This window comes from Amborella trichopoda, chromosome 1 (genome assembly GCF_054954075.1).
Source record: "Amborella trichopoda isolate Santa Cruz 75 chromosome 1, AtrichopodaSantaCruz75HAP2 v2.0, whole genome shotgun sequence".
NCBI classification, from domain to species: Eukaryota; Viridiplantae; Streptophyta; class Magnoliopsida; order Amborellales; family Amborellaceae; genus Amborella; species Amborella trichopoda.
In genome coordinates this window covers 6602612-6627848 of record NC_142336.1, presented here as the reverse complement: position 1 = coordinate 6627848, position 25237 = coordinate 6602612, and the positions used below count along the sequence as shown (strand labels likewise).

The 25237-nt window shown below is 35.0% G+C and overlaps 3 protein-coding genes across 8 annotated transcripts; 2 read left to right on the top strand and 1 right to left on the bottom strand.

The window, feature by feature from the left end:
- The first annotated feature begins 1940 nt into the window (after window positions 1-1940).
- LOC18426190 (putative protein S-acyltransferase 4) lies at window positions 1941-9672 on the top strand. Of its 4 annotated transcripts, XR_016050180.1 has the most exons (8): window positions 1941-2288; window positions 4507-4686; window positions 6490-6798; window positions 7251-7478; window positions 8312-8534; window positions 8646-8775; window positions 8861-8940; window positions 9301-9672. XR_016050180.1 is itself a non-coding variant. In XM_020662320.2 (7 exons), the coding sequence occupies exons 1-6, from the start codon at window positions 2217-2219 to the stop codon at window positions 8771-8773; spliced, it is 1140 nt and encodes a 379-aa protein (XP_020517979.2). In that variant the 5' UTR covers window positions 1941-2216; the 3' UTR covers window positions 8774-8775; window positions 9301-9672. The 4 variants fall into 4 exon arrangements, 2 of the variants coding, with proteins under 2 accessions (XP_020517979.2, XP_006832911.3); XR_966420.3 differs by having other exon boundaries at window positions 8312-8775; XM_020662320.2 differs by lacking the exon at window positions 8861-8940.
- A 4016-nt stretch (window positions 9673-13688) lies between these two features.
- Window positions 13689-18008, top strand: LOC18426189 (magnesium-protoporphyrin IX monomethyl ester [oxidative] cyclase, chloroplastic). The gene is made up of 5 exons (XM_006832847.4): window positions 13689-14274; window positions 15501-15565; window positions 15685-16012; window positions 16973-17071; window positions 17648-18008. The coding sequence occupies exons 1-5, from the start codon at window positions 13822-13824 to the stop codon at window positions 17909-17911; spliced, it is 1209 nt and encodes a 402-aa protein (XP_006832910.1). The 5' UTR covers window positions 13689-13821; the 3' UTR covers window positions 17912-18008.
- Window positions 18009-18597: 589 nt separating this feature from the next.
- On the bottom strand, window positions 18598-24277 carry LOC148783509 (uncharacterized). Of its 3 annotated transcripts, XM_088859533.1 has the most exons (4): window positions 22248-22499; window positions 19651-19869; window positions 18939-19068; window positions 18598-18858 (listed from the first exon to the last, which is right to left on the bottom strand). In XM_088859533.1, the coding sequence occupies exons 1-3, from the start codon at window positions 22449-22451 to the stop codon at window positions 18955-18957; spliced, it is 537 nt and encodes a 178-aa protein (XP_088715659.1). In that variant the 5' UTR covers window positions 22452-22499; the 3' UTR covers window positions 18598-18858; window positions 18939-18954. The 3 variants fall into 3 exon arrangements, with proteins under 3 accessions (XP_088715659.1, XP_088715662.1, XP_088715656.1); XM_088859536.1 differs by lacking the exon at window positions 22248-22499 and adding an exon at window positions 23962-24277 and having other exon boundaries at window positions 18598-19068; XM_088859530.1 differs by having other exon boundaries at window positions 18598-19068; window positions 22248-22491.
- Between the last annotated feature and the right edge of the window lie 960 nt (window positions 24278-25237).

The following is a 25237-nucleotide window of genomic DNA, read 5'->3' as shown; positions in this document are numbered from 1 at the left end:
AAGAACCGCCGAAATTCCCGCCAACGTTATTTTTTGACACCGAGCGCGAACCGACCAATCTATTTTGACGTTTTCAATTTCTGTTAATATTTGTTAATTAAGATGAATACGAAGTACAAAAACCCATAACTGCCCCTCACATTAACTAATATTACTAACTGATTCAACCCTTATATTTACTTTTTTAAATAAAAAAAAACTTCAATTCTTCCGCACTTTTTTCCATTAGGGTAAATCACAAATAAGAGCATTATGTCCAGATATGCTACTCTTTTGTAATAAAAGGGTTTCTACCTATGTTATCACAACCTTGACTGGACTAATGTGTTTATTTGTTGTTTTGGCTAGCTCGATCCAAAACAAAATAAAACATGAATGCGAACTTCCTAAAATTAACATTTGATCTACTTTGGTTGAAGTGTCTGTTTCCCACCAATGAGGGCAACAAAATAAGACCAAGGCAAATTTTTTTTGCATTATATTTAATAATAGCAGAAACGATGAATTAGTTAAGATTGACAACCAATAAGTAGCTAGAAGATAATGTTTTCAATATCTTGGATAGATAATCGATGAGAAACGAGAGACTGAGGAGGATGTTGCTTCTAGTATAGGAGTGAGGCGGACAAAGTCAAGATATACTTCTGGAGTATTATGTGAGCTTGCATGTCCATGGAATTGGAAAGGAAGTTCTATAGGTCATCTATGCTTTTTATAGGATAGAATGTCGGGCGGTTAAAGAAACAACATATTTATAAAATAAATACAACTGAGGTGATGATGTTAAGATGAATGAGTATCAAGACAATGAAGGATAAATTTCATAATGAATATATTCGAAGGAACATAGGGATAGCTCCAACATGTATAAAATAAGAGAAAATAGGTTTACATAGTTCGATCATGTGTAGCATGATCGGGTACAACACCGGTTAAGAAGGATGATCTAGTTAAGTGAAAAGATTTAAAAGGAAAAAAAAAAAACTTAAAAGATATGAGTGGAAGTAATGAGGAAAGATACAGTAACTTGTGATATAACTTAAGCTATCACCCATGATAGAGTGGAATGGAAGAGCAGGATATGTACAGTCGAGCCCAAATAGTTAAAAAGAAGCTTGGTTAATGACGATGATATCTTATACTACTATTATTATTGTTGTTTTTTATTATTTTGAATCCGATCTAATTAATTCGACCAACAATCAGATAAGTCTTAAGTGGACAAAGCCATCGACCAATTCCATGACCTGGTGACTGAGTTAGGGGCATGAAAGATATTACATAAAAAACAAGTGGATGCGTTGGGAATCGGGAATGCAATGGATCATTTTGTAAAATGACAAAAAGTGAAGGACACTGATTTCCTATGTGGCGCTAAACATTAAACGGTAACGACCGAACGGGACATTCCTCGCCCTAAACCATACAAGAAGCTCCGCCGTGTCATTTGACGTGACACGTGTCCATTTCGGAAGATCCCATGTGGGGTCCGCGGCTGTGTCCACCTTGTTTGATGACGTGGCGATGTCTCATTGGCCCTCGCGTCGTGATGGCGCCTTGTGATCGGTTGTTTTGGAGAGAGAAACAACGAGAGGAGAGATATAGAGAGAAGAGAGGGTGGGGGTTAGAGAGGTGAGAGAAAGGCAATTTGTAGAGAGAGGTGAGAAAAAGGCCATTTGTAGAGAGAGAGGTGAGAGAAAGGCAATTTGTAGAGAGAGAGAGTGTGAGAAAAGCAATTTGGAGAGAGAGAGGAGTGAGAAAGGCACTTTGGAGGGGGAGAGAGGTGAGAGAAAGGCAATTTGGAGAGAAAGAGACTTTGTAGAGAGAGAGAGGTGAGAGAAAGAGAATTTGTAGAGAGAGGTGAGAGAGAGAGAATTTGGAGAGAGAGAGAGGTGATAGACACAATTTATAGAGAGAGATGAGAGAAAGAGAATTTGGAGAGAGAGAAAGAGAATTTGGAGAGAGAGAAACAGCCTTGTAGGGGGAGAGGAGATTATAGAGAGAGAAGGGGAGCATTGTGGGTTCCCCAGATGGGCAGGAATAGGAGGACTTCGTGAATGGGGGGCCTGCTTTCCTGCTCAAATTGTTAACGCCATTGATGCTTGTCCGAGGAGGAATTTTCACTCTTGTCATTATTGTTTTCGCCTGTTCAAATCAAATGGTTGGGTAACATTCAAAAAAAAGAAATCAAATGGTTGGGTAACAACGGTCGAATTATGATGCCTCTTGAATTTCCAGCTCAAATGGCCACGCCCAAGAGGCTCTACCAAGTCTGGAAAGGAAGCAATGTAAATTTTCTCAAACATACAATTTGCTGTTTATTTTTGCTTCTGTCCCAATTTTTTATTTTATTCAATTGATGGGTTCTTCTAGTTTTAATGAAGATGCAATTCTTGTCTGTTTTGCAAGAAAAATCTGATGTTTTCCTTTCTCTTCCTATTTCAATATATGGGTTCTCTCCTACTTTTCATGAAAGTGCAATTTTTGCATCTTCCTCGAAAATAATTCCTCCTGTAATTTGGCTCTCTTCGTATTTCGATTCATGGGTTCCTCTAATTCTATTGGGAGAGAAATGCATGAGTCTCTCTCTCTCTCTCTCTCTCTCTCTCTCTTTCTCTCATTTTAGGTTATCTGCCTCATTTCTATTTGGTTTTGTAATTCGAACACTGAATTGAACTTTTGATGAGAGAAGAACATGGCAATTGGTGTTAGTATGCTATCTTGTTGAGAAGATGGGATCATGGTTCCATATTTGGTTGGAGTTATATTTCGGAGCTGATTTTGTAAATTCTTGGTGAACCTATCCCAAAAAAAGTTTGTGATAGGAATGAGCATCAAAACCCAAAATTGTCCCAGTCTAAATTTGGAGGAAGTCTGAGGAATTGCTTCTTGTTTGGTAGAAATTGCATATATTTAAAACCTCATAAGATACCATTTTTCTGCTTGGTTGATTCATGTGGAAAGAGGGACTGGTGATGAAGTAGAGGCTTAAACTTATGCAATTTCATTCATCATCATTTGCTGCTGAAATTTAGTGTTCAAGGATTGATTTTAATGGTTCTGAAATTAAGAAGCTAAACCTAATGGCAGTCAGGAGAATGGTCTTCTTATTAAGAGGTACAGTTTAAGGGCCAAAGATATATGCACTAGATGTAAACGTTTTCTTCTTGAATTATGTTATTGAAGATCACTCATTGGGATTGATATCTATAAGTGCCCTTGGGTTTTAGACTAATGGATCCAATGCATTTATGTGTCTTTAACTTTCTATTGATGTGAGAATGGGGTTGGGGTCGTAGTGGTAGCACTACTTGTACCCCAGTTATGGTCTAAGCATCCATTTTCACCTAATGCCTTCAAAAACCACTAACGATTTAGAAAACGGGTAAGGCTTGTCATCCCCACCGAATTACCCAAAAAAACAAAAAAAAAATTCTATTGATGTTATCATTGACCATCTCTTTTCAAATCAGTTCTCAAGTATTTCTTTAGTCTTTTTGCCTGTCGATAAATTTGCATCAGGAAATGAGAATTCAGAAGTTGATCTCATTTTGCAAAAGTGAGGAACTCGCCTCAGGCCAGGTACCCGTCCTTGGCTTCCTAGCCCAAGACAACTTACTTGGGCGAGTTCGTGGGGACTCGCCTGAGTCCTGTACTAGGTCAAAAGTCCTAGAAAAATAGAAAAAAGAGATAAAATATGAAAAAAATAAAATGAAGGTAATAAAAGGAAAATAAAACCAAAAGTAACCTTAAAAAGTCCAAATAAGATTAAAAAGTATAGAACAAAGGATTTAAAAAATTGGATTTATAGTTGCAGTCATTTTAAAAAAAATCCGTAAAGAAGGAAAATATGAAATAGGGATTGTGGCAAAAAAACATTCACCAATATTTTCCAAAAAATCCAAATCATATGCAAGAAATTTATATAACATTCCTATATTTTTTGCAACTTTTTGGGGCCTTGTTTTTTTCTTTAATGTGCCCGGAGTTGTACATACAACTCAGGGCAGGGCGGGGCGAGGCCGAGTAACTCAGCCGGCCGAGTCCAAGTGAACTTGGCAGTTCTGTGACCCTGTTACTGTGTATCTTTCTAGATATTGATTTCATTTTGGGAAATTTATCAAAATACACCTAACTCTTCAACAATTTAATAATTTACCTTTTTTCAACTATTCCAACTCACTGTGATGTGTGTTTGGATGGTTATTTTGAAATTAAATCAAAAGATATGTGTAAAATGTTAAATAGTTGAACTATTACGTGTATTTTGATAAATTTCCTTTTCCTTTTTTATGTCTGGAGTCTGGACATATTATTGAAATCTTGATTTGCATCTCTGTTGAGAATAGAATGATAATTATAAAAGCTCTGTTGTTTTTTTTTCTGCTTTACTTCTTCTGAATTCTGATTATAAATAGCTATAGTTTCCTCATGAAATGACTTGTTTGGGGCCAATGAAATAGAACAAAATCTGACATGGTTGCTTCGATTGTTGTTTCTTGTCAGAGATTTTTCTGGGGTGGTAGACTAATATTTGGTCCAGATGTGGGATCGGTGTTTCTTTCCACTTTCCTCATAGCAGGTCCGGCAGGACTTTTTTGCTCACTTGTGGCTACAAAGATCATTGAGCACTCTAAATTTCTTGGGATTCCAGTTTTGGCGGTGGCTGTGATCCTCACAATATTGGTATGTTGTTTACCTGTGATTCATATTTTTCCAGTCTTTAACAGTTGTCTACATCTTCTAATCTTCACAATTTGGGGTTGGGCTTCATTGGTCATCGTGTTAACATCGTTACATTACATTCCAAGTTTTAATCCTTCATCTGAACTGTCCATATCACCATCATTTGTTGTGGGGCTAGGAAGAGTGATGCATACTTTTCTAGATGGCACTTAATATTCCTGTGTGCTCTCCTCTTATCTAAACTTGGCGTCCTTTCTATTTTTCTTTTTTCTATGCCTATAAAAGGAGCATACGATGAATGTCCTCAATAAAATGAATTCATTCAGAATTACAGAAAACTTTGAGGGATATCCATCTTTAAATATTTTAATAGAAAGAAGTCATAATTCTGAAAATCTATATTAGACACCACGTTGGCATTGTATTGATAGGATCCTTGCATCAGTTAGGCATAGTATAAATTGTGAAAGGATAAAAATATTTAAGATCTAAAGACATTCTTTGACATTAGAGAATAGTTAAAAATGGTCAATATTATCTTCCAATTTAAGTGGGCATTAGGTGGGCACCTCATATACCAAGGACTATAAAGATGCTAGATGGTAGATTAATAGTTGAACTCAGTAGAAGTGATACCAGTGCTCATGTGCTTGTGATATGGAACAATTCCCATCACATGCATCAGTTTACCATCGAAGTGATGAAGACAGTGGTCAATTATAAACATCAGATGTAAGTCAAATAGCATGATATTCATCTTTGACTAATAACTGCTTTCCTTTAATTGGAGTTGCTGTCAAGTTGAAATTAACTGTTGTCTAAATGGTGGACAAAAATGAACTGATGCTTGCCTTGATCAATCATCTTATTTCAAACATACGACTGAGCAGGTCAACGAACTGCTGAGGGCACCCGTTCTGTCTAAAACAATTGAACCGTCTGGTTCACTGGTCAGACTGGGCTGGAAATTACAAGAAAGTATAAAAGTTATAAAAAAATCTGGTAAAAACATGGTCTGACCAGGTCAAAACCAGTCTGAACCGACCGGTTCAATTGCTGGTTCAGTGATCAGACCAGACATGTTCTAGACCAGTTTCCTAGTCCCACTGGTCAGGCAGGTCAGTCCGATACGGTCTTACTAACATGCAATAACACAATGTTCAAATTCAACATAGAAACTCTTTCCAATTTGAGATCAAAATCTCAGTGGTTCTAATTTCAACATAGCATGACATTTGAAACCTCCAGTTGAGTTTGGTTCTAATACCATCTCAAACATAGGAAGGTGACATCAAATTATACAAAATATATTGAAGCTTGAGATTTAAGTACACAAAGAAATCCAGCATATTTATTATAAACATAAATGCCATAATTAAAACCATAACATTGGAAGGAAAATGATATATGCCAACAACGTTTGTAGAATAGAGGAATGAACCATATGAATAATTATCTGGAGTCTGGGTACATGGTGGCAATCAGATGCAAATCCAGGCAAGTTTTGGATGTGTCTTTCAGTTTAGCATGGAGATCCTGTCCATTATTTTGCATAGGCGCTCACTTTATTGAAATTAATTGTCGCAGCCCACTATCAACTATGATACCCAATTGTTTCTAGTACTATTAAACCCAAATTTCTAATGCAAGAAAAAAATGCCTCTGTACTATAATTGCACCAAACTTCCAACTGTCTATTTTGTTCAACTAGGTTAACTTTTGGTTCACTCTGTGTAAGCTTATTTATGGCGAATCTTAAGCATGGCATGACCAAGGGCAATTCTCTTTTCATGAATAACACAGGATTTGATTCTTCTTCTCCTGACCTCTGGTAGAGATCCTGGTATAGTTCCACGAAATTCAAGGCCACCTGATCCTGATGAAGCTTTTGATGCCACTACCCCATCAATGGAATGGGTGAACGGAAGAACCCCACATTTGAGACTACCCCGAACAAAGGATGTTATTGTAAATGATATCATAGTGAAGGTCAAGTACTGCGATACATGCCTGCTTTATCGCCCTCCCAGGTCTTCGCATTGCTCAATATGCAACAATTGTGTTCAAAAGTTCGATCACCATTGCCCGTGGGTTGGCCAGTGTATTGGACTAGTAAGTCATAAATCTTATACTGGAGTTGGGTTTTACTGAGTTTGCTAACTCTGGGAAGTTTCTAAGAAATCACTGAAGAATTCTTTCTATGGTGTTTTCTTTGCTGTTTTTTTAGTTTTTATATATGTGTTTGGGAGTTCAATAAAATGGAAAAAGAAAGTCCAGTAACGGTTTCATTTCACAATATCAGATGGAAAAATTTCATCTAAAGGAGCTGGACATTAAGTATCACATGAGCTCAGTAATGAGGAGTGTGAATTGCATACCATGAATCTACTTGAATTGGTAAAAGAATGTCAATAATTTTGAAAAATTTAGATGGGATTCAGAAATGCAACACTACGATTATGATATATACTGTTTGCATGTTATATTAGTTATTTTGTTTCGGGACTTGATATATGCACGTTCTTTGTTTCTTAGGAACTTACCACCTCTATTATGACTTGCAGCGTAACTACCGGTTCTTCTTCTTTTTCATATTCACGTCCACTTTGCTGTGTATCTACGTCTTCACCTTTTCATGGATCAACATTCTTCAAAGGCATCATAGTGGAAGGGTGTTGAAAATCATAAAGGAGGAGATCCCATCAGTTATTCTCATAGCGTATGGTTTCATAACTGTCTGGTTTGTTGGTGGGCTCACTGTCTTTCATCTCTACCTCATCAGCACAAACCAGGTAAGCTTATCTTCTCTCCAAGTTGAGCTTTTCTACTTTCTTGACTCAAGCATATTTCTTAGTTATGCATATAATTGAGGCAATAATCTTTGAATGCTTTAGATGACCATACAAACAAATCAAATGACAATAATAGCTTTCCAGCTAAAGACCATCTGCAACCAATAGGTATAGAAACATAAATAACCATATACACCTCTAAATGTAGAGATTGACCACCTGGTTTTGAAGCTTGTCATTTCGATGAAGGATCCTTATATCTTGGCAAAGAAATACAATCCAGTTGCCTGATAAAGCCTAAAAAGATGAGACCAATGGTTTGGGCCTGAATTTCATACTAGATTTCGAAGGGAAATTTGCTCTTAAAAGGTAAGTTCAACTAAAAGTTTCGATAGATTGTGTTCCCAAATTGTACAAGATCCCTTTCCTTATACAAGCACATACAAATAATCATTTTTTCAAATTGCGATCGAATATGAACCAAGATTGTTATTGATTTTAGCGTACTTATGCCAAAGTGACAAACAATTGACCAAAGTAGATAGGGTAAAACGTTCCTTTTTTCTGTTGTTGGGCCGGGGGAGGGAGAGGGGGTGTTACATGACTATTGGCTGTTAGCCTATTCTAGTGAAATTCACTGAACTTTCAGTCCATGTGGTCATGGTCATGGTCATGACATATATTGAGACTGGGACTCGCCATCCCATTTGTTCTAGTGAATGTTAGTAATATTCATTGAACTTCCAATCCATTGTCACGGTCAATGCATGACATTGAGATGGTCTATATTCTATTTTCTTATGTTATTTTGACCGTTTCTTTCTAATGTGCAGACTACCTATGAAAATTTCCGATACCGATATGATAAAAAAGAGAACCCATATAATCTCGGTGTCTTAAAGAACTTCAAGCAACTGTTTCTTTCGAGAATCCCTCCTTCTATGAATGATTTCAGATCATGGGCAGTGGAAGGTTCTTCAGAACTGGGGCCAACAATGACTAATTTTGGGGGAGATATGATGAGCCCAAAAGCAAAGATCGATATTGAAATGGCCGGTATGCCAATCCCTGAGATATTGCATAGTTTGGACTACACAGGTATTGATGATGTTTTCAAGGAAAAGGATGAACTTGGAGATAATAAGCATGGACCTTTTGCTTTCCCAGAAGTTGAAGAAACAAGAGAATCTGATGAAAACCAAAGAAAATCAGAGGCTGCTCTTATGGATGGAGGAAGCAGCTCCAATGCCATGGGATCCCAAGTTGACCATAGCATCCACACTCATCAGCCATAAAGGTATGTCTATTTCATTCTATGTGTGTATGCATTTCTTAAAGTTGTGGGGAATTGCTCTTATTTGCCAAAGCTTGCTATTGGGCAGGATGGTTTTGATTGATGCGATGCATGCATCATTATAAATTGGAAGCAAGCATGTGGAGACAATATGTATATAGAAAATAGGTACATTGTAATCATGAGCCTATGCACATTTATACGTATCATCCATGTCAACCATAAGTTATGAAATTATGCATATGAATGAACAAGATTGATGTACCTGTTTCACCCATATCATGGAAAACAATATTCTCTTGGGGTCACGTCCTGTTCCGGTGGGGCCACTCTCACCGCCTATAAATTTCATGAATGGCCATGACCCCAATGAGCCATGATTCTCCATAGTCCATGCATTTCATCATAATATACTTTTGCTCTTATTGTTGGTCGTTTCTATTGTCATTCCATTTTTATTAATGTTCTTGTTGTTTTCATCGTCGTTGACGATGTTGTCTTTAATAAGTTATGTATCATTGCAAACAGGTCATGTTCCACAACTTTTTCTAATGAGAGGTCTATCGCGGTACAAAGATAGTGATTCTTTCCCAATTGATCGGAGGGCACCTTTTTATGTGTGATGAATCCTAGCCAAGTGTATATTCGGGCCTACGCGAGGTTAGGATTGCTATTTAAAATTGAAACCCCAAAACATAAACAGAAAAAGAATAGCTTTTTCATTTTGTGTGCTAAGAAACTTGTTAATCTTATAGAGAGAATTTTATTGTTTTGAAGTTGCTTTCCCCAATTGATTTGGAGTGGTGGAAACTCAAGAATATTGTTCTCTTCTTTTGTGCCTGATAACTTGAAAGTCCTGGAATTTGATAATGTTTATTTGGAAGATGCAAATTGTGGAAAGTGGGAAGGGGAAATCTCTTTTTTACACAATATATTCTAACCCTGCATATCGAATGTAGAAAAAGCTTCCAAGGGATGGTCAGGAACTAACTGTGTACTGCAGGTCCTTCAAATGGAATGCTAAAAGTTTATCATATCAAACGAGACTTCTCTAAGTGCTTGCACTTGGAATCTTTGAGCAGAGAGAGTGAAAGAGATGACAGTGTCTTAGACAGGTTAACTACAAACAGCAACTGGAAAACAAAGAATGTTATATCTTGCATTGGAGATTTTCAACTAAAAATGGATTGCTCCTTAAACAACATTATAATAAGCATGCAGGTTCGATCTCTAAAGCATGAGAAAAAGAAATAGGGATTGCTTAAAAAGAGACCATTTATCTTTTTGGTCACAAGTATTTTTATCCCTTAAATTTCAAAATGAGTACTTGTAAGAGGGTCATTGAATAGATAAAAAGTTAAAAAAAAAAAAAATCTCGAACTTCGTAATTCGCCTCAAGCCATCCAATTTGATAGAGAATGATTGTGGTTCTATGTACAAAAAAAATAAATGGTGTAGACAATCCCAAAGAAATATTTGTAACTTTTGACACCAATCAGTAGTTGTGACGTTATCCTTCGGTAATGAGACCATTATTTGAGAAGCCTTCTCACATAAATCCATGTGAAGGTTTACTACCTCCAAACATCTATCAATTGCTTTAAAAATTATAAACCTTGTATGGGTTGGTATTGGTCCACATGCGCTTAAAAAGGTATACATGCACTTTTTAATGGTTAAGATTGAATGAACTTCATTCATAAGGCCAAAAAAGAATGTTGCTTTTTTTTAAAAAAAAAAAAAAATTTTTATATTAAAAATGATGTTAATAGCAATTTCGGATTTTAGCTTCATTTTTTTTAAGTAAAATTAAATAAAAATTATAAAAAAATATTGATCAAAATAAATTTAGGGATGTTTTGGCTACGCTGTATTTAAAATATTTTCAATCATTTTTTTAAGTTCTCTTTACAAAAAAATAAACCTACAACATAAATATTTTATTTAAACTAAAATAAAAATATGAAATTAATATTTTACCATTAGATATGGCTTTGTTAAATGTCAACCATTGGAAGGGTGCTTTTGCACCGTTCCACCGGGATACTTATCCATATGTAAAAACAGTTGCCTGTCACTCTTAAGGGTAAATGCGAAAATCAGCCTTCTTACTCTATAAGGGCACAAGCAGGCCAGACTGGCCCAACAGTTTTACCTGAGATGGGCTGGAATTGGGCCCCTTCTTAGGGCTTGTTTGGCCTAGCAGACCCTAAGTTTAAGGCCTGCGAGTTACTTATGAATAATATAATATAATTTAGATAGTAACACAATTTATGTAATTTACATATATAAATTGTATAATTTATATAGGTGATAAGATGAGGGAAAGTAGATTTAAGGGGACTGTCCATGTGTAGTACATATCCAATACAACATTGGTTATGATGTGCGATTTTGTTCAAGTAGCGGACTTTAAAAGAGTAAGAAGAATGCTCAAAAGGACATGAATGGAATTAGTGAGTAAAGATATGAGGTCTTATGGTCTTACTGAACGTATAACCATTGATAAAGCAAAATGGCAAAATAAGTTTTATGTAGCGAATTTCAATTAATTAGGATAAGGTTTTAACGATGATGATGAAATTATGTAATTTGCATACAATGTAAATCACTTATGTAATGTACATTTTTGGTTTTTTCAAAAATGACAGGGGCCAGCCTGCGTTTGTTTGTGTCTAGGCCTTGGTCTGGTCCTGGCCCTTTGCAAGTTGCGCTCCTAGTTTCCACGTTGGTACATTGCAGTAGTGTACTGTCGAAAAAGTTATGCTACATTATGCACCCCATGGATATGGGAATTTTAAAGGGAAAAATATCATTTAAGGGAAAGTTATTAAAGGGGTAAAATGATCTTAATTAAATTTGAGGAATTTTGTTTTTTTTTTCATTTCACTTAAGAACCTTCTTAAAGAAACTAAAAAAAACAGTAACCCTCTAATTTAATTTCGAACCATTTGACTTTAATAATTTTTCTCGGAGGTTTTAACCCCTTAAGCCATATTTTCCCAATTTAAAGCCACGGTTATGTTGCAATTACATAAACGGTAAGGAAAACCATAAATGAAAGTATCACCCAATGTTTCACAACTCGGCTCGTGACTCGGACCCAGCCCTGGCCCGAGCCAGGTTACTTGGCGAGTCCGAGTGGACTCGCTTCGCTTGTCTTAACCCCTGAAGGATTCTTTCCTACGGTGGTGATTGGATAGGGGATTTTATCAAGGAAGATGCAAAAGAAATAAATGAAGAAGAAAACAAGAAAGAGAGAGAGATTCATGGGTTAGCCCTATTTTCACCAAAATTTCAGAACATCTCTTCTCTCTCTCTCTTTCTTTCTCTAAGATTTGCGCTTGGGTATTGGTCAGAACACAGATTTCTATTTTTTTTAGATTTTTTCTATTTTTTAAAAAAATTTGATGGGATTTAAGGTTGGGGCGAGTTGGGCACTCAACTCGTTCGCCACTTGGGCGAGGCCAAGTTATTCGGTCGAGTCACGACACACTAGTAACACAATAGGTAGGTTGTGTATGTAATTCTAGCCAGGGTATTGGGCTTCATATCACCATGTCCGTGTACAGAAATTAGCAACACAAATATGGATTTGGTGAGAATAAAATAAATAGTAATATAGGGTGGTTAGTGTTCAAACGTTTTTTTTTCTTTTTTAGTGAAGTGGTAGGTTGAACCTAGATTGGAAAAATAAATAATAATAATATATATATATATATATATATATATATATATATATATATATATATATATATATATATATATATATATATATATATATATATATATATATAAAAGACGCTCTGGACATTCCAATGTCCGAATGGCTACATGAGAAGTCAAAAAGAAAAAGAAGTAACGGGACTTTATTGTACTTACGTCGAACTCTTTTTTAGTTATAGAATTAAGGTGTATGTCAAAAAAAGGAAAAAAAAAAAAAAAATATTTGATGTTGGAAAACCATCTAATCGATTATCTCGATATCGAGATGTATGGAAATAAATAAAATATATATTTCAAATCTGAAAAATAGTACATCCTACAACATATTAGCTGGAGCATCCATTTTTCAAGTTTTTCATGCGGTTATACTTATACATCTACTTGGAACTATTTTTTAAGTTTTTAATTTTATAATTAGAGAACAAAAAAAAAATTCTCAAAAAATTCTAAAATTTTTTAACCACAAAATTACATCTTATAATAAAATTTGGAGGTGGGTCTTATTTATTGTTTGAAGTTACAACATTATGCAAACCTTATTTATAAAGATTTTTTTTTTTTTTTTGTTAATTTCCCTTTGGCATACTTATCAAGATCGGAGTAGTCATCGAATCGGTAAAAGGTCTGATATAATCAAAATTAATTCGACTTAATTGGACTATATTTTAAAAAAATACTAAAAAATACGAATATAAATTTAAAAATATAAAATATAGCAAAAGTGCTTTTCAATTTTGTTTAACTAGTCAAAATGAATAATCCAATTGATTAAATCAGTCAAATATTAGATATGACCAGTTTTTTGCCGAACTATATTTTTGTTTTAGATTAAACTTGTCAAGACATTGGTCAGCTCTCCGGCCAATGAGACCAGGTAGTCTAGGTTGGTGATCTGGTCTTAACAACCATGTGATTTGGGGTTCTTCAATCCGGATTCACGACCTAATGTTGGAATCCGAATCCGTCCAATCCAATTTTGACGATTTTTTAAACACTAAAATGGAAAAAAGATACCAAAATTTATAAATTTCACCACAAGATAATTCAGAGAGTGGTAGACCATAAAAAATATTGCCACGTGTCAGTCTGTCGTCTCATGACATGGATTCCCAACGGATCAGATCACACGACAACCCACCAATCAAACTCCACCTCCTATCCTTCTTACACTCCCTTCTCACTCTAAAGAAGAAAACAGAGAGAGAGAGAAAGAGAGAGGCCTCCAAAACCTCTGCTAAAACCTCCTCCAAATCCTCTGCTAAAACTTCCTCACCCCCAAAAAAATCAGCAAAAACCTTCCTCCCCCAAAACCCAACTCCAAAAATGGCAGCCGAAATGGCCCTCCTGAAACCCATCTCTTTCAAGCCTGAAACTTCCCCTCTCAAAACCTCTGCTAAATTTAGCAGAACCACCTACAGATTCAGCCCCAAAATGGCCGCCACCCAAGCCAAGGAAACCACTAAGAAATCGGGGAAAGCCGCCATCAAAGAGACTCTGCTCGCCCCAAGGTTTTACACCACCGATTTCGACGAAATGGAGACCCTTTTCAACACTGAAATCAACAAGAACCTCAACCAATCTGAGTTCGAAGCTCTCTTGCAAGAATTCAAGACTGATTATAACCAGACCCACTTCGTTCGGAACAAGGAATTCAAGGAAGCGGCTGATAAAATTCAGGGGCCGCTTCGCCAAATCTTTGTCGAGTTTCTGGAGAGGTCCTGTACTGCTGAGTTCTCAGGATTTCTTCTTTACAAGGAGCTTGGTCGTCGCCTTAAGGTAGGGGATCTCTCTGTGTAAATACATTTTGGGTTGAACTTTTTTTATTATCAACGAAAAAAGTTACTAAAATGCCCTTGTAGCAATGCTATAGTGTAGGTACCCGGAAGGCGATGTCAGTAAATTTTAATAAGCAAAGTGGAGATCTATTTTAATCTAAGTTAGGTTATTGAGATTCTTTTGATGGAAAAAGTTTATACAAAGTGTCATCACCAAAAAAAAAGGTCTAATCGATCTTGACCTCGAGATTCATAGTCATGAAAAAACAAAAAAAAAGGAATTTTGAGTACTAAAAATAGTTCATCTTCTAAAGTATTATTCGGACAATCCATTTTTAATAATTTCCATTGTTTATAGATTTGTTTGATCGTCACCATCTCTGGAACTTTAAATTTAATAATTGGGGGCAATATTGTCTCAAGGCTTTGCGGCACCCAAACTGTATTTTTGGCGTAGTTTTGAAGTGCACCATATTTGAATAGTATAAGGTTGACATCTTATGCGAACCTCACCCATTTTAGATTTTTTAAAAAAAAAAATGGGATTGATTGGTAGATTTAAAAAAAAAGAAAAAAAGAAAAAAAAAAGATGGGATTGATTGGTACTCAATTAAACATACATAGATGAATAAATAAATGGGTGTGGTTATATAAGGAGGCCACCTTAAACAAAAGATACATGAATGAGTAAGTGGGTGCCGTGTATACAAGGCCTCCACCTTAAACAATCAAAATAAGACATACTTTTAAATCTTGCGGGAAGATGAGTTATGTTATCATAAACTTAAAACTTTGAAAAATAGTATATCGAGCAAATCTATAAATTTTTGAAAATCTTGAAAATGGATGGTTTAGTAATGAGTTACAAATGCATTATTTTTAAGACTTAAATCTTTTTTTTTTTCGTTTTTTTTTCACACCTATATAACTCAAGGTCAAGGTGATCAATTAGAGGATTTTTCAGCACCAAAATAATTTTTTTAGATAAATTTTTAATGTGTCTCACTTCGAGGTTGACACCTTGTATAAACTTCCTCTATAATTAAGTATGACGTTTCTCTTGTATATGGTAGAAAATTCGGCAAAAACCCATCTTTTACTTTACATTTTTTTTCTTTGGGAAGATTTTTGGAAATTTTGGTTCTTTTGGGATAAATTTTTCAATATTTTTTTATTTGGGGAAATTTTTTATATTTTTCTATTTACGTATGAGAATTGATTCAACAGAAAACCAACCCTGTGGTGGCTGAGATTTTCTCTCTGATGTCAAGGGACGAAGCAAGGCATGCAGGGTAAGTGAAAAATAATTACCCACAAATTCATTGCTAAGAAAATAAAGAACAAAAAAAAAAAAACTCCCCTGAATTAAAAAAAATAAATAAAAATCACAATGTTGAATTACTGTTTGCAGGTTCTTGAACAAGGGGTTATCTGATTTTAATCTGGCGTTGGACCTCGGATTCCTCACGAAAGCGAGAAAATACACATTTTTCAAGCCAAAATTCATATTTTACGCGACTTATTTATCAGAGAAAATCGGGTATTGGAGATACATTACAATTTACAGGCACCTCAAGGAAAACCCAGAGTACCAAGTTTACCCAATTTTCAAGTACTTTGAGAATTGGTGCCAAGATGAGAATAGGCATGGGGACTTCTTCTCTGCTCTAATGAAGGCTCAGCCTCAGTTCTTGAATGACTGGAAGGCCAAGCTCTGGTCTCGCTTCTTCTGCTTGTCTGTAAGTTTTTCTTCTTTCCTACTCCACTTTCACATTGATTCTTTACTTCTTTCTCTTGTATGTGTCTTATTTATTGGTAGTATGTGTATGGTGTGCAAGTTTGTATGGCTTTTGTAATGATGGTGTTTTTAAGTTATTTATTGAATAATGGAGAAAGTTTATTTAAGGTTGCTACCTTATAATGTAGAACTACGCATGCCCATAAAAAATCCATCGAAAAAGGTAGTTTTAATGTTGAAAAACCCTTTAATTGATCATCTCGACATTGAGATGTATGATTATAAAAAATAAAAAGACTTTTAAGTCTGTACATTTTACAACATATTATCTACACCATCCATTTTCAAGATTTTCATATGTTTATAGATCTACTTGATTTTAACCATTTTTAAAATTTAAAATTTTATAATTAGATATAAAAATAGATTTTGAGATAATCCTAAGAACATTTTACATCAAAATTATATACCATGATAAAATTTGAAGGTGCATCTTACCTCTACGGATGCATTCGTATGCCAACTGCACCCTTGAATAAATTGGTAAAATATCAAAACATTTTTAAAAGTTAAACTATTTAACATTTCATTTTGGGTTTAAATTCATAGGTTTTAAAACTCCTTTTGATGTGGATTTTGATGGACTCTTTGAAAGTTGATTACAGCCATTTGAATTTAGATAAAGAAAATGAGCTTAGGGTTAAATAGTTTGAATCTAAGGTATTGGTGATAAATTACCCTTGTTTTTTTCATTACCAAGTACAAAAAGAGGGTTGAAACACAATTGCTGTCCTCAGAACAATTCCTGTTAGCTTTCCCACTTTTTTGTTCTCTGATTTTTTTGTTTTTTTGGGTTTTCACATTTTTTATGTTTCCTTTTATAGTCTTGTAATCTCTTCCATTTATGACATCTTTCTCACAATATTTTTTTTTTTTTTTTTCCCGGCGATATGTGGTGCAGGTGTATGTGACAATGTACCTGAATGACTGCCAGAGAACTGCCTTCTATGAAGGCATTGGCCTTAACACCAAGGAGTTTGATATGCATGTTATCATCGAGGTAATCACACGCACAAGCACACACCAAACCAGAGAATCGAGATAAACACACGCACAAGCACACACCAGACCAGTGAGAGAGAGAGAGAATTTTGGGTTAAAGGCTTCAGAAGACCCATACTTGTTTTGCCACTAGAAACACTTGAACACAGAAAGCATGAAATGATCCATATTCATTTGCGAAATTCTAGCCAAAATTACTTGAACATGGAGACATACACGGATAAGAATCATAGAAAATGGAAACAACCCATACCTGGTCGCAAACCCCTGACAAAATTATCTAATCTACGTAAAGCGAATGAAAGCAGCAACTCCACCATACCCATTTGCCAACTTCCAGCAAAAACATTTGGAGTTGGCCACAGCCATACCTAGAGAGACAAGAGGAGCTAATGAACCATGCCCATTCATAAACTTCCGGCACAAATTGTTGGAACTCATCCATGTCCGGAAAGCAAATCAACAAATGCTCCATACTCTTTCACCAACTTCAATCTAGAATCCTACAAACTTGCCATATCTAGAAAGAGAGCGACACATAGTCATTACCTTTCACAAACTTGTGGCTTTGCAGACAAACCGCACAACTGCTAGGATTTTCCCAGCTGTGCTCGATGTTGAGAACCCAGAGTTCAAGAGGAAGCTCGACAGAATGGTGGAAATCAATCAAAAGCTTCTTGCAGTGGGTGAGAGTGATGCTCCTGCCCTGGTCAAGAACATACAGAGGGTCCCTCTCATTGCAGCTCTGGCTTCTGAGCTTTTAGCTGCTTACTTGATGCCCCCAATTGAGTCCGGGTCTGTTGATTTTGCAGAGTTTGAGCCTCAGCTCGTGTATTAATTTCACGGTTTTGGTATTATTTGAGCCAGATTAACTCGTATATAAGAGTCAGTGTCTGTATGTATCATTTCAGCTATGAAGTTTTCTTTTGTATCAAGTGTTTTGTGTTTCTTCCTGTTTTTGGTGGGGTTGTAAATCTGTTCGCAGCTTAAGAGTTTTTCTGATGACATAGAGAGAGAAACGGGGATGTCGCATGGTTCTCTCTTTGTTGATTGGCTGATCACTGTATGTACTGAAAGAGCATGATTCTTGACTTCTAGTACAAATGAAAAAAATATCCCTGCATAATGATTTGATAGCAGCCCTGCTCAAATATCATATACACCTTGCCCCCCCTCAAGAATTAGCACAAATTATCGACCATAAAGAGGCATTTATTGCTTGTGCATAGGCAAGCTGATATCTGGAGAAATAATGGACTAAGAACTTGAGCAGTTTCAACACAGTTATGAACTTATAAAAGATTTAAGAATGTCAAGATGCCGCTAAAGACCACAGAGCTAAAGACCACAGAGCCATGCACGCAAACAAACACCCATATGCAAGTACTCACAGAGAGACATAGGGAACCAAATGAGTAGAAAAATACAGAGAGACAGTGGAAAGAGCAGAAAAATACGATAAAACAATTACTGCCCTTAAAGATGAGGTTTTGGCCACTTTGTTCACTGGCTAGAAAAATAACATTGACCAAAATGGCGAATAAAATTTTTTATTACTCATAAAAGAAAGAGGCTTGCATGCGTAACTACTCCAAGAAAACACCATCAGTTGGTCACCTTAATTAATCACTCCTCTGAAACAAAGGCTCCACTATCAAAATTGATCTGGAATGAACCCTCATTATTTTCTCGTACATTAGAAATTGGGCAAGAACACCCTAGAGCCATGTGCTTTGGCTCTCTCTAGAAAGGAAAAGCATCAACAATGGATTTCCAATTCTACGTCTGCAATGTTCGAATCTCAACCATCAGCTCTATATGAACAAGAAGACATTGAAAGAAAGATTTATGCCAAAAACCAGGACCTTAGTAAAGAAACTCTCATGGTTGATAGACATCAGGAAGCTGAAGACCGACACTAGCAGCTGACTTTGTTATGGTCCTCTTCATTTCACCTTCTCTATCCACAGCGATATTGTAAGAGAACAGCAGATCCTACAAAGCCATTTAAGAATTTAGGGCTCAGTTCAATATTAGGACATCATGAGAGAAGAAGATTCCACAAATGAGGCTGACAATCACTGAATTAGAAGCACATATATTTGTGAAGATCACAGGTTTAGCGTGAAAAGTTACATCTGAGCAATCTTTGCAAATGAGGCTAAGAAGCCACGATCAAGGAGCACACCACTTTTCTAGCTTGCAGATTTCTTGCAAGAAAATTCCGCTTCCACCCCAGTTACCTCAAATTAGAGGGAAAGCCTGGAATGAAATCTAGGATTTTGAAACTTGGGTGATTCTAAGTGTGAACTCTAAATTAACAGCCTTCAAAGCTAATTTGGGCCGAAAAATTGGAGTTAGGGGCCATCTACTAGTGGGCTAGTGTTCCTTTTTGCATAAGAACTCGGAGTCAAACAAATGTGTTAAAGTATCAGGTAACAATCAAAGACCGGAAAGCAACAAAAATAACAGATATGTATCTAATTCTTTGCCAAATTTAAACTTTTTTATTTACCCAGAAAAAGAACATGTTTTTTTTGGCAAATTGCAGAACTTAAAAGAGTCTTAGATCATTACCTGATGATGATGAACACTGGTGAGGAGAAACATGTAATCCTTCGCCAGTTTTATCTTCTGTTGAATATCAGTAGGATCCGAAATCTTAGAGTTTTTTCTGAACTCTTGAACCACAAAATCCCTAAAATGTCTCTTATTGCCATCTTTCCCAATATGTTTATCAATAGCTTTGAGCAAGTGGCGATATGCTGTGAGAGCTTCCATATGTCCTATAAATTTCTACAAAATCCAAAGCCAAACTGTAAATCAATAAAATGAAATAGGAAATCATCAAAAGTATAATACTAAGTCCTGGAAAACTGAATAATCAAGCTTCAAGCATGCGCAAAATACATGTGAAAGCATCACATCAACATAAAATGAACCACTTGTTGGCATGTGACCATGGTGCCTCATGCTGGCACACCTATTCTTAGGGGAAGAATCCCAGGACAGCAAGAGTAACATATTTATTTAAGAGATAAGTGTTCAAATATATATTGCAGAGATTAATAATTTTCTAAATTAGTTTCGGATAATACTTGATTTCAACAGTTTGTGGTTAAAGAGAGAAGCATTAGCCTATTATTCTGGAGGATCATTTTTAAACAGGTCATTGAGGCACCTGAAAAATAGACTTCTCTTTTACACAGAGCGGATAAGAGAGAAGATTCACACAGAAAAATATATACACAGAACTTTCAAGACTTCCTTCTCTCTCTCGAAGTTCAAAACAAAACTCTAGGCTTCTACGATTCCCAGTATAACAACATTCCCTCTTAGAGCTTCTTGATCGGTGCTTAACTTAGGCTCTGATTTTCTGCTTTCATTAGTAACAGAGCAGAGTTCTACCATAATCGTCATCGTCAAAGCCTTTTCCAACTAATTGGGATTGGCTACACGAATTTTGGTCCGCCATTCTACTCTATTAAGGGCCATAACCCCAATGAGGCCATAGCTCGTTTGGTTCATGTGTGTAACAATTTGCATACGTAAAACAGTTTTCATATGTAAACAGTTCCCTGTGCAAGAATTTTCCAATCCTGTTTTTCCCCATGTTTGGTTCACATGTCTGGAATTTTTGGTAAACTATCTCCCAGAATCGATTAATACCTACTTTTAATCATTCTATTGCAATATAGATGATTTGATATCAACGTCTATCCAATTAAGATGATTGTTTAAAACATTCAATCTATACTATTTTAAAAAAAAATTGGATGGTTTAGATCATAAGTTTAGTTCAATTAATTGAATAGGCATGATATAGGTGTAAGCCATGACTCCAGATGCATTAAAACGAAAAGAACGGTTTCCAGGCATCTAACGACAATGGCAACCATCATTATTAAAAGAATCATGCCAACTAAGTTCAGTATCCCTTTTCAAATATTACCAAAGTAACCTACATAGGATGGGGCCCCAACACCTCCCCCATGAACAACAAGAATGAACCTGAACATACTGGATGAAAGATATACTTCCTCCTGTTGCAAGCTATTAACAATATTCAAAAGGGAACCTACAATGTCAAATAATATATCTAACAACTGTTATCAGAGGCCTTATCAGTGCGACCAAAAGATAGCTGCATGGAACTTTCTCCGAACACTAATCATCGATACCCATAACATAATGTCAAAGCAATCAGTCACGAATAACAGGGAAGAGTGTGAACTTAATCTGAAATGCAAGTTCATTACTTTTTCTATTGAAGTACATGATATCAATCAAAAGAAAATATTGAAAGTGAAATTTAACGTAATAATTAAAACTTCAAATATTTAGACTATTTTAAACTCTCTGCTGGGGCCTTCGCATCAAAACTCATCAAATTTTCGACCTTCAAAATTAATGAATTTTCTAAAATCCCTCAAATAAAAGAAATCAAATCAAGGCTATAATTACAAGAAATCCCTCAAAAAATAGAAAGACAGTAAACTAATTAGTTTACCACAATTTTCTATGCAAGAAAATGAGGACCTCACTGATATTTCGGAAAACAATCAACTGCACTAAAATTTCAAAAATGAAAGTTTTAAGGTATAAAATTCATAACCAAAAGAACATGAAATTGACCTGTAAAGCTTTTGACCAATGGCTATGGTGAAGAAAACAGACCTTGGAGTTTCAAAAAAATGGCAGACTTGGATTGAGCTTTTGTTCCATAAATTGCAGAAACAATGGGAGTCGCTCTCTCTCTCTCTCACTAAAAATGGAATTACTCTCTGCAATAGGGTTTCGCATGGGTACTATAAAGCGGAAATTGTGCTTCCATACTACACAAAAAACCAGCAAGAAACAAAAAGAGAAAAAAAACAGAAAAATACAACAAAAAGAAAGCATTACAACATTTTTCTAGAGATCAAATTGTGCTCCTATACTCAATAAAATCAGGCTAAAATAAAAAAGCAAAAATTTTCCATGGGGAAATCATAGAAAAAAAAATTTGCATTGGTAATTAAAAAAATCAGCACCGCCTAGAGGAAAAATCCCGGAAAATCATAAGATAAAACCCATAACCTTGTTGAATAAGAATCTTTACACTGTGTTGAAGAAAAACTAGCAAAAAAAAAAAAAACAAAGAAAATAAACACCAGCGAAAAAAAAAAAGGTACCTTGTTGAAAAAGATTAAAAATTGCAAATGGATCCTCACTTGAAAAAAGATGAGGTATTTTGTATGAGGCTTGCAAATGGATCCTCGCTTGTGGATCTGTGAGAGTGAGAGAGGACACAGAGAGAATGGCGAAGGAGGATTTGTGAGAGAAGACGATATTGAGAGTGAGAGGCGAGGGTTTTGTGAGAGGGAAAATTGTTTCATGCAGGCTGGACCTCATTTCTACATATGCGGTCTAGATAGTGTAAATCATCCATTTTAAAGATGGATGGAAGTAGGTGTTTCATCTAAAAACAATAGAAACTAATGGTCAAAATATTTTCTTACTAGATTGATTATTTTTAGTTTTTTAAATTTATTTATTTATTCATATTCATGATCTCAATGTTAGAGATTACATGTCCTCAAAAATTAAGTCTTAAAATCCATCTCAAAAATAGATTTATTAAGAGGCCCGCATTTCTACATACACGGGCTTGGCCGCATAGAAATCGGATCCGAGTGAGAGAGCCCCTTCCGGTTTGATTTTTGGAAAATTGTTTCATGCGGGCTGAACTGCATTTCTACATATGCGGTCAGCATCCATCTTTAAGATGGATGCAAGTAGGTGTTTCATCTAAAAACAATGGAAACTAACTGTCCAAATGTTTTGTTATTAGAATTATTATTTCTAGTTTTTAAAACTTATTTATTTTTTCATATTCATGATCTCCATGTTAGAGATTACATATCCTTAAAAATTAAATCTTAAAATCTTTCTCAAAAATAGATTTATTAAGAGGCCAGCATTTCACATATGCAGGCTTGGCCGCATAGAAACCGGTCACAGACGGATGCAAATAGGTTGTCCATCTAAAAACAATTGAAACTAACAGTCTAAATGTTCTCAATTTTGACACAAGGTACTTAATGTACTTATTCGATCTAATAGAATGATTTTGCCGTATCCAGAATTATACCAATCCAACTCATATCATGAATAAAATGTGACCGATTTCCCGACCAACAAAACTACTTGATACAAATAACCTCTTGTTGTTGCATCGAAACCATAGTCAGTAAATCGCCATTTAATAGCCGTTTTTATGGAAACAGTTTTAAATGGCGACTTTTTTAAAAGGTCGGGAAAAAGTCGTGTTGTCATAAAAACGTTTAAAACACGCTTTTTCATAATACGATTTAAATCCGGCCAAAAAAACGCATCTTTTTTTACCTATAATGTTTTTTTGAAAGATAATTTTTTTTCCTGTTTTGTGTATTGCAGCTATTGCTACTTTCATGCTTTTGAAAAAAAAATATTATTTCAAAAAAAAAACCTAAAATAGAAATTTTTATTCCCACTATGTTCTTCAAAGCCACACTTGCAGATTGAAGGTATGAATTTCTTTCCTTTTTTAAAAAAACTTAAAGAAATAGATGCAGATTTCAGTGTTATTATGGAAAATCATTGTGTAAATGAAATACTGTTTATAGCAAATCATTTTGTAAAGTAAATCATTGTGTAAAAAAAATCACATACATGCAGATTTCTGTGATTATTTGTGATCATTGTTTTTATGAAAATATTGTTTATGGCACAAATTAGAGCTCAAAACATAGTATTTTACTGATGAATGAGAAGCAGAGAGTGTGACTACAGGACCAAGTAATCAATATTTTGCTTTTGATTATGTGATAATAAAGATAAACAATATAGTGTAAATTGTAAACTTACAGGAGCAAGCAATTGTACATATAGGATTAGTTCCCCAAACCTAATCTTCAGCTCTGCTTGCTGTTTCCCCAAGGAAATAGAAAACCCTCTTCCTTTTCTCTCTCTCTAAAAATCAATTAAGGCCTCTTGACAAGGGCTTTCTCTCAAACAACATCCCAAACTCCAAATCAGAGAGGAAGGCCCTCTTCAAACTATCTCAAATTAGCATCCCATCTTCCTTTTCTCTTTCTAAAAATCAGCTAAGGCCTCTTCAATTAGGGTTTGTGAAGCCCATAACCTCTTCCTTCTTCTCCTCTCTCTATAAACCCTGATGGCTATGAGCCCAGCCCTATTTTTTTCTCTTCCTTCTTCCTCCTTCTCTCTCTAAACCGTAACCTTCTTCTCTCTCTTCCTTCTCTCTAAACCGTAAACACCAAGAAACCCAAATTTTTACCTGCGTCTTTTCAATTGAAGAAATTCATAAAACTTTAACTATAGTTATGGAGTGACCATAGTCACCATACTATAGTTAAAAACAAAAGTCGTTAATTTTTTTTATACGTACCAAAAAAGTGTGATATTTAAATATTTAATAAATAAATTTATATAGTATATTTGTCACCATATTAAAATATTTAATGAATAAATTTATATAGTATATTTGTTTTTAGTACGTAATAAGTAAGTATGATGTTTCTTAAAGTATTTAAGGGGTTAATGAATAAATTTATATAGTATATTTGTTTTTAGTACGTAATAAGTAGGTATGATGTTTCTTGAAGTATTTAAGGGGTAGATTTATATAGTATAAATTTTTTTGGTATATACTAGTTAATTATGTATTTAATATTAGATGATTGCATAAGAGTCATCAATTGACTTAATTATATTAGTTTAGTAAAGTTTTTATAGATGAATTAGTTATTGATGGCTTTGACATAATTTTTATTTTTTAGAATTTTAAAATTTCTAATATTATAAATTTATCCAATTTTTTTACTCCGATTTTTTGAGCCTAATCCAATATATTAACGATATCTTTATATGAAGTATTTTTGCCGATCTGTATTTTTTATTCGATTTTTTCATCCGACTTTTTAAAATAAAACCATTTGTTTCTGATTTTATGGTGAACAGATTTATTGATAGTCCCCGACTTGCTAACTATAATTCTGACACAAGGTACTTAATGTACTTATTCCATCTAATATAATGATTTTACCATATCCAGAAATATACCAATCTAACTCATTTCATGAAAAAAATGTGACTGATTAAATATTGACTAATATGACTA

What these genes read in the sequence shown, in the direction of transcription:
- LOC18426190 (XM_006832848.4), top strand. Translation starts at nt 2,217, where the DNA reads ATGATGCCTCTTGAATTTCCAGCTCAAATGGCCACGCCCAAGAGGCTC. An exon ending in AAGTCTGGAAAGGAAGCAAT is followed by an intron (nt 2,289 to 4,506) that starts GTAAATTTTCTC and finishes GTTTCTTGTCAG; the next exon opens with AGATTTTTCTGGGGTGGTAG. An exon ending in TTGGCCAGTGTATTGGACTA is followed by an intron (nt 6,799 to 7,250) that starts GTAAGTCATAAA and finishes TATGACTTGCAG; the next exon opens with CGTAACTACCGGTTCTTCTT.
- LOC18426189 (XM_006832847.4), top strand. Translation starts at nt 13,822, where the DNA reads ATGGCAGCCGAAATGGCCCTCCTGAAACCCATCTCTTTCAAGCCTGAA. An exon ending in CTCGCTTCTTCTGCTTGTCT is followed by an intron (nt 16,013 to 16,972) that starts GTAAGTTTTTCT and finishes TATGTGGTGCAG; the next exon opens with GTGTATGTGACAATGTACCT. An exon ending in ATATGCATGTTATCATCGAG is followed by an intron (nt 17,072 to 17,647) that starts GTAATCACACGC and finishes GTGGCTTTGCAG; the next exon opens with ACAAACCGCACAACTGCTAG.
- LOC148783509 (XM_088859533.1), bottom strand. Translation starts at nt 22,451, where the DNA reads ATGAAACAATTTTCCCTCTCACAAAACCCTCGCCTCTCACTCTCAATA. An exon ending in TTTTAATCTTTTTCAACAAG is followed by an intron (nt 19,870 to 22,247) that starts GTACCTTTTTTT and finishes TGGATTTTGTAG; the next exon opens with AAATTTATAGGACATATGGA. An exon ending in CCAGTGTTCATCATCATCAG is followed by an intron (nt 19,069 to 19,650) that starts GTAATGATCTAA and finishes ATGGCTTTGTAG; the next exon opens with GATCTGCTGTTCTCTTACAA.